The 8,910-nt window shown below is 54.1% G+C and overlaps 1 protein-coding gene across 2 annotated transcripts in view; it reads right to left on the bottom strand.

Moving 5' to 3' along the window:
* Positions 1-6,448, bottom strand: part of LOC147231555 (disco-interacting protein 2 homolog C-like) — a 40,173-nt gene extending 33,725 nt beyond the window's left edge. Inside the window, exon 1 of one of the 2 annotated variants that reach the window (XM_086150437.1) lies at positions 6,238-6,448. In XM_086150437.1, coding sequence (XP_086006563.1) covers positions 6,238-6,316 — 79 coding nt within the window. In that variant the 5' untranslated portion in view covers positions 6,317-6,448. The remainder of the gene's footprint in view (positions 1-6,237) is intronic. The other variant, XM_086150436.1, reaches the window with a different exon arrangement.
* Positions 6,449-8,910: the final 2,462 nt, after the last annotated feature.

The following is an 8,910-nucleotide window of genomic DNA, read 5'->3' as shown; positions in this document are numbered from 1 at the left end:
CATTTTGCGGACTTTGTCCAACATTGGCGTATCACTTCTGAATGCGGGGCAGCGTCCGCAGGAGGCCACATCCTTCCCGGGGTGGACTCAGATTATCGAAGATTCATCTGCACTCGTCGGATAGAAGAACCGGGACCGCGCTGAGATCCTGCTCAGGAGGACTTTTCCTTTCCCTCACTCCTGGCGGTCCTGTGCTTCTATCAGACACACCGATCGGCTTCTCCATCACATTAGCTGCTGTCAGTCACGGAGAACTTTCAAACCAGTAGATGGAATCATCTCAGATGGGCCTTCAGGCTCCAGGCAGCAGACGCTGCTCCTCAATTACGACTTGCGTTTCATGCGAGTGACTAATCCCTTCGCTGCTTCGGCGCTGATGAAGCCTCCCTCCATCTCTCCTCCCTCCCTTCTGCTTCTGACTGGCCAGAAGGTTGGAGGTATCAGACTGTCCACAGACACGGCGTAGGAGGAACCTCTCCGCTGGCCTTCAGCAAGTCACTGCCCCCCATCGTCTGCTCCAGACTACCGAGTGTCAGCTCTTCGTTGAAGTTGTTCATGCCTGTGGTTTGGAGAATTGTTGGCCGGACAAAACCAGCCTTGAGTCTCAGCGGTTCATCTTCTCCTCCGTTCCATCCAGTCAGCATACAGAGGATGATGAAATATGGGGAAAATCAAAAAACTTTTCCAACTATGATGTTTTTGTCCTGAAAACAACCTGTCCTACACGTGGAGGATGAAGATAAATCAAGAGAGGAGCACGCGTCCGAGCTCCGGAGTTGGAGGTTTCGAAGGTCTAAAAAGGGCGCGGGGCTAAAACAGGTCTCTTGGGGAAAATATTGCTGAAGTTTTGCTGAAATGCAACACAGCGGTTGTTGACAGATACCAAAGTCCATGGATTCCCAGGTTCCTGCATCAAACAGCACCCACAAACACACACACATACACACACACACACAACCTGACCTCCAATGGTCCAAAGTGAAAGCCATCAGGAAAAAGAAATCCCATCAACAGGTGGAGCCCATGTCAATGACTTCAACCGTTGCTGCCATCGTAACGGTGAAGAATGCACCAGCGTCCAGAAAGAAGGACCGATGGCTGAATTCAGCTGGTCCTCACAGGTGGACAGAAGCGCCTCTGCACCGGGTCAGACGGTAACCATAGCAACATGGTCGCGACCAACTGAAGAAGCCTCTCGGATGTGAGGCGAAACGCCTTCGTGGCGGGAAATCTAGTCTGGTTGCTGCGAGTAGAAAAACTGGACAAGAATTGACCATGACCTGGAGGACTGAGAACCTCCTCAGACGTAGCAACAGGCGTACCAGAAGGCTTTTCCGGTCGCGAGGATAACGATGGGTGACGGAGCGTCTGGCCGTTGATCCGGTGGATCACATCCGGCAGTCACTGCTGTGTTGTGACAGACGGGTTCCACCTGAGGAGGTGAGGCGGCGGCTCCACAGAAGCGTCTACAAGCCGCTCTGGCTGGAAAACACCTGGACCGTCGGAGGTCGAAAGGGATTGTCGGAGCGGCGCTTGAGTCCAGATGCCACTTCTCTCCGCCTGGGAGGAGCCTGGGTCCTCAAGCTGATCTTCGGCCAATATTCACAGAGACCACTCACACCTTCGAAGAACAGAGGACGGAGAGCAGACGGAGGCCGACAAACACTAGTCGGTCCGCCGACTACCCGCTTCATTCAGCCTGATTCTTTCATGACGCCACGGATAAACGGACAGACTACCGTTATTCCCGGACTACAAGCCGCTCCTTCTTCCCACGCTTTGAACACGGCCGCTTAGACAACGACGCGGCTAATTTATGGATTTTTTTTGGGGCTAATGAGCTTCGCGCCGCCAAAACATTTAACCTCGTCACGTCTGACCGATTAGATTACTGTGAAATTCTGAGGCCGTTCGATTCGACTTGGAAGACGACTTGGACGGTTTTAGCGCGCAGGAGGAAGACCGAGATAGATATCGGCAGGAGGACGACAAAGACAACGGATGCACGGACGGACTTTTCCTCGTCTTATTTATGATTCATCTTTTTCCTCGGCCGTGTTACGGCCACTGTTTGGAAAAAACACTTCCAGGACGTTTTTAGTTGAAAGTAAAACTAAATGTCTGTATGTAAATAATAATGAAAACCTGTGGCTTATAGACAAGCACACATAGATTGAACTATTTTTAGCTGGTGCTAAATAATCCGCTGGTTCTGCAAATAGTGCTACGGATGTCTTTACACGGTAGAGTTTCCCAGTTCAGACACAGTGTGTTGGTTTTATGCAGACGTGTGTGTGTCACATTGCAGTCGCTATGAGGGCAGACGCTTGTAACCATAGCAAATCACAGATGAGATGCCAGGATTGAACCCAGGACCTCATACATGTAAAGCATGCGCTCCATCACTGAGCTACAAACAACACAGCATGACAGCAGTTCCAGTCATTGAGCTGTATTAAAGCAGCAAAGGAGAATTATTCATGAAGGTCTTCTATAAACATGTAACTTTCTGCAGAGCCATGCTTTGCTCATCTCACTCACAATGCTGACCTGGAATGCACCGCTGCAGGCCAGACGCATTTGGTTGTATTCACAAACATACACACACACACACACACACACACACACACACACACACACACACACACACACACACACACACACACACACACACACACACACACACACACACACACACACACACACACACACACACACACACACACACACAATCTCCTGTGTTAATCAGGATACAGCAATTGCAATCCTGGAACTCTCCACAGAAGGTCAGGATGAAACTCCCCGGTCAGAGAGAGCCAGAGCCGTTCACCGATGAAGATGTGGAACAGGTGCGTCTGCTTTTCCGCCTGAGAGGCCAAGTGCGGAACCAGCAACGGACACACACTACGCACAGACACACACACGCATCAGTGTGTCCGATGGTCCGTCACACACGGGGGTTAAAGGCTGTCTCCATCAGCCAAAGTCCCTCAGACACTGGAGGCCAACCTGAGAGTCTGGGGTGTGCAGGGCATTCTGAAGGAGTCTCCTGCCCATTAATATCTTCTTCTCTTCTTATTGAGGGGGACAGGAACCAGGACCAGGAACACTTTGGGCCGTTTGAAGATTCGGATCTGAGGAGGGGGAACCGACCACAGCCATAATAGGGTGAGAGGCGGGGTTTAACCTGCACGGGTCGTCTGCCGACGGAACCAGGTAGGAGAATGTGGAGAAAACACACAGAGAGAACGGGTCAGAATGGAACTGGGAACCTTTTAGGTGCGAGAAGTTCTGACCAGTGGCTCACTGGACACGGACAGAAGAATCCAGTCAGTCACACCGTGACAGGAGGAGGTTAGAGGCGAATCTTCGCCACGGGTAACGAGTCAAAGCAGACGCCTGGAGTTTCTTGGGGGTCCCCTGGACGTCTGGCTGGGCGGGCTCCGGCCCACCTGAGAACGAGCCCTGGACAGGAGGTGGGGCCGGACGCCGGAGGTCCAGGTAGGGCGGCAGAGGCTTGGGTGGAGGTGGAGACACTGATCTGCTCACCTCGGAGAACACGGGTTCTGCTTCCGGGTTCCATTCATTAGAGATCCTCCTGCAGATCCAGTGGATCTTCCCCATGACGCGCTAGATCTCCTCCCGTAGGTTTTTCAGCAGGTTCCCTCTGATTAGACGTCTCTTCTCCCAGTGAAGGTGCTGATCCGCTGGTGGCGCCCGCCAGACGCGCTCCCTGCCCGTGTACCTTTGAGCCCCGGCGGGATGTCGGGTGGCCGCAGGCGCTTTCAGGCGATCCAATGTCAAAACCGCCGCCGGTGTAACTCTGTAAATCTGTCATCGGATTTCGTTCGTCCGACTCCGTCTTCCGGCCCGCGCCGACAGGTGCCTTTCCAGAACGACACTGTGAATCTTGTCACCATGGCAACCGCCCTCACCCGCCACGAGATCAAAGCGCTTCCTTTGCGTGCCGTTTGTTCGCTCTGCACTCGTGGACCGACGCGCCCTTGCTAGCCGCTGTCGACCGAATAGACTCACTTGATTTCTGGAGTTGCTATGGCAACCTGCTCTCTTACGGCGGCCTGCGCGCAGACGCCTCGTCACCTGCCGTTCGCATAGAAAGCTCTGGAAGACATTTCGTCCGAGATGTGCTTTTGGTCTTTAGGAGGACAAGCCCGGGTTCTAGTCCACTTCTGCTAGGACCTGCACTTTATGGCCAGCAGACGTGTCTTCAACAGAACTGAGGACCAGAGGCTGATTTGCAAACACCTGTCCATCTTCCTGACGCCCGAGAAGCACACACACCTTTCCCTGCACACTCACACAGAGAATGAGACGCGCAAAGTGATCAACAACCCAACTGTGTCACATACGCTCGCACATTCCACCACACACACTTACACACACACACACACACACACACACACACACACACACACGTTGGCCTACCAGTACGCCTGTCGGTCCATATCTGACTGTGATCTGCCGATAGCCCTTGTCAGGGTCCATCTCCCTCTCTTACACACACACACACACACACACGCACACACACACCACACACACACACACACACACACACACACACACACACACACACACACACACACACACGCACACACACACAAGAACAGTCACACGAACAACACGTTTGGGTGATTCTGGAGTTCCACCATGATTTTCCATCATTAATGACATCTGCCAGCAGCAGGACTTACTCTGATAGTTACTCCATGCCACTCATCCCTGTGTGTGTGTGTGTGTGTGTGTGTGTGTGTGTGTGTGTGTGTGTGTGTGTGTGTGTGTGTGTGTGTGTGTGGTTGCAGGGAGGGAAAATAAAGCCACTGTGAATGCTGTAGCTGCTCAGAGGGAGACGGTACAGTGTGACGTATGAGTTTCCTATTTTCAAAGGGCAGTGCTCATGTTTGTGGACTGAAGCTGCATTTTCCTGACTGCCAGTGAAGGGGACCTCTCTTCTCTCGGGGTCGGCCATCCGAGCTCGTGCTCCCCAGAACCTGCATCTGCTCCGCGGCGCAGACTGGACCGGAACCCTACCCGTTCTCCGAGAGAATCAAACATCGAAGGCCTTTTCCGCTGACCTTGAGCTCATTCTATTTAGAATATTTACTGGCCCCGATGGACTGATTTCTATTTAATTTAGTGGCCATGTCTCACTAATTTCCCTGCAATTGATGGTTGATTTCCTGTTTAAATTTCAAGAGGTTTCTTGTCAAACTTCAGGTCATTCCTGAGCAGACAGCACGGATCGTGTTGGATTTTGACCTCATGATTTCATAAACAGGTGGATTTCCTGGGGGGAAGAATAATAAGAATACGGGCCGGACTATTGAAATACAAAAAATAACATTGAAAACTTTGGTGAAAACTAATCAATGGATATAATACGACACACACACACACTCAACACGGTGGATCATATCCAGAATGTATGTAGGCCTCCTCTCTGACGAACAGGCCTCCCACAGCCACCATGAATTAAATATGCCTTCCATTATATAAACCCCGAACACCCCGACGGGATGGACGGCGGAGAACAGCTGCGATTGGGACTCCACCGATGGAGAGGAGGACCACGACAGGACGGGAGGAAGAGGACACAGAAAGAGGAGAGAAAACGAAGAGAGTTGAGCCAAATGAGAGACAGAGAAGAGAGGAATGGAGAAGAGAGGAGAGGAAGATGAGATGAGGAGAGGAGAGGAATGAAGAAAAGAGGAGAGGAATGGAGAAGAGAGGGGAGGAAGATGAGATGAGGAGAGGAGAGGAATGAAGAAAAGAGGAGAGGAATGGAGAAGAGAGGAGAGGAAGATGAGATGAGGAGTCGAGGAGAGGCAGAGGATGGAGAGGAGAAGAGGATGAGAGCAGAGTAGATGGAGGCTTGAACGCCTTCGGGCCTCCGCGCCGCTCCATCACGCGCACGCACGCACGCGTGTGCCCGCGCACGCACAGGTATCCGGACGGTGTGAACGTCTCAAGGTCAAAGCCGGGGGTCGAGCTCGGACCCGCGGCCGGGCTCCGGGAGACAAAGCGCGGAGGCCGAGTCCCCGCGCCGCGTCCCCGCTCCGCCCGCACCCTCGCCCGGACACACTCAGCACGGCGGGCCGCTCCGCCGCTCGCAAACATCTGGATGGGAGGGGGCGGCGGGCCGCCGGTGCGGATGGCGATGAGATAACGTGATAACAGCGACGGAGGCGGCGGAGGGCCGGCGGCCGGGCGGGATCTTACCCTCTGACAGCTCCAGCTCCAGCTCCGCCAGCCGGGCTCGGATCTCCAACGGGATCGGCGACGCCTCCCGGTCCGCCATTCGCTTTGTGCAGTTAAAAACACCTTCTGTCGCCGATGCTGCCGCTGCCGCTGCCGCTGCCGCTCCTCCTCCTCCTCCTCCTCCTCCTCCTCCTCCTCCTCCTCTTCCGCTCGGAAAGGAGAGCTTCTCCTCGGCGGAGGCTCCGAGAGCCGCACGGCGTCGAGGGAGAACAAAGGACGGTGAGGGTGTGGTTCTAGCGGGGGCCCGTCATGGTGCCCGCGCCGCGATCGCTGCTGTCCGCTCGGTCCGGGGCTCCGTGCGCTGCGGTGCTGCTGGAGGTGGAGGTGAAGATGGTGAAGATGGTGAGGATGAGGATGAGGAGGAGGAGGAGGAGGAAGAGGCGGCTCCAGACCACAGGCAGCGCCGTTTGCGCGTCTTGCCGCTGTCACGTGACAGTACGGAGGGCGGGGGGCGCTGCTGCCCGCTACCGGCAGGGGGCGCAGCGAGCGGCCGCACCTCCGACACCCGTATGGATCTCCGTCGTGATAGCCTCCGTTAATAAAAGGTTCCTGTCCTCCTTGGCCCGCAGACCCTCTGAGGCCAGCGAAGCCGGGAGGCGCCGGCCGAGTCCGTCTCCGCGGGGCTTCGGGCCGAGAAGGTCCCGAACCCCCTCGGGCTTCCGCCGCGCCTCGAAGTGTGTCCGAGGGCGGGGAACCGTTTCCCGCACGCCCGTTTACAGGACTCGGCGTCTTAGTTCCATGACGTTTTTATCTCCTTGACCCGGAGAGTCGGTCACGTGCTGCGCAGATGCAACGGCCGCTCTCTCCCGCTTGTGCATCTGAGCGAGCACATGCTGAGGGCCGACTCTTCCTGAAGCCCGGCGGTCGGAGAAGCCCGGCGGTCGGAGAAGCCCGGCGCAAGAGTAGTCGACCGTCCCGTCGACCGGGCGCCGGCAGGCCGGGAACACAACCGTCCGTCCGTCATCTGCCGGTCAGCCTACACTCGGGGTCGCGGGGTCGCGGGGGACGCCGGAGCCTGTCCCGGCCATCCAGGGCGAGAGGTCGCCAGTCAACGGCAGGGCCACATATAAGGCAGGACTCGTTTTCGAAATACAACCATGCGCTTTGCAAACAAGCTGGAGGCGGGAGGACCGCAGTACCGTGGGAGTCAGCCGCCACCTCCTGGCCGAGCAGGGGGACTGCAGAGAAAGCCTTGATTTATGAACACCCTGCAGCAAAGCGTCCCGGACCGGAGCAGGTTCACGACCAGAGCCTCCGGACCTGGTCTGGACTCGGGCAGGGAGACACAGAGAGATACCGTTCCGACATCAGACCCGGCCGTCTCATACTTCTGGATCTCAACGATATTGTCCACATCTGCCCGGCTCGAAAGCCTAACCGGCTTAAGGTTGTTCTTTTCATCAAGGACAAAAATCAGGCTTCTATCTCAAAATGAGAAAAGAAGAGGCGAGAACGTTTCCTGGCCTGAGCAGCTCAAGTCGGAACCGTTCTCGAGAAAATGACAAGTCACAAGTCAGGTCAATAAGTAAATGATCCCCCTGTGATTTTGCAAGTTCTCCCACTTTGAAATCATGGAGGCGTCTAAAATTTTCAGTGTTGGTGCATTTTAACTGTGAGAGACAGAATCAGGAAAAAATTGGGAGTCACATTGTATCATTTCTTTTTAACAATTTATTTTGCCAAATTACAGGGTCAAATGAGTATTTGATGAAAGACGGGTTCCTCTGCTTTTGAAGAGTCAAAATACACTCTGCTCATCATTCTAATTGAGTAGCACCTATTTGAGGTGGTTAACTTTCTTAAAGACACCTGTGCACCCCAAAATCTGTCAAAAGTGTAGCAGCCAACATGAGTAAAACCAAAGCGCTGTCAAAAGACACAAAAGACAAAATAGTTGACCTTCACAAAGCTGGAAGGGACTACAGAGCAACTGCCGAGCAGCTTGGTGAAAAACAGAACAACCGTTGGAGCCGTCGTCAGAAAATGGAAGAGGCTAACGATGACTGCCGGTGTCCCTCGGATCGGAACCCCACGGAAGATCTCTCCTCGTTGGGTATCGATCATGCTGAGGAAGGTGAAGGATCAGCCCAGAACTAAATAAGTATTTGATCCCTTGAGTCAAAAAATTGTAATATTTGGTACAGAAGCCTAAGGTCTCCTGTAGGTCTTTCAGGTTTGCACACACAGCAGCAGGGATTCAGACCCGCTCCTCCTTACAGATCTTCTCAAGATCTCTTTTTCGGGGCTGTCGCTGGGCAACACGCAGTTTCTGCTCTCTCCAAAGGTTTTCTATTGGATCGAGGTCCGGAGACTGGCCGGGCCAGAACCTCGATAGGCTTCTTACAGAGCCGCTCCTTGGGTTCCCTGGCCTAATTGTCTTGTTGGAGGACCCGGCCATGACCCATCTTCAAGGCTCTGGCTGAGGCAAGGTGTTTTTTTTCCCAGTATCTCCCAACACATGGCCCCGTTCATCCTCTCTTTCATACAGCGCAATCGTCGTGAACCCTGTGGTGCAATCCCCCCCCCAGAGCATGATGCTTCGCTGGAGGTATGCTATAATTGGGATGGTACTCATCCTTCTTCTTCCTCCAATCACAGCGAATGGAGTTAAGACCCAAAAGTTTGATTTTGGTC

The sequence above is a fragment of the Fistularia commersonii genome, chromosome 8 (genome assembly GCF_037954325.1).
Source record: "Fistularia commersonii isolate RoL2024-O1a breed Wild chromosome 8, RoL_Fcom_v1.0, whole genome shotgun sequence".
Classification (NCBI taxonomy): Eukaryota; Metazoa; Chordata; class Actinopteri; order Syngnathiformes; family Fistulariidae; genus Fistularia; species Fistularia commersonii.
Note: the sequence above shows the minus strand (reverse complement) of the source record. Positions and strands in the feature narration are given on the sequence as shown.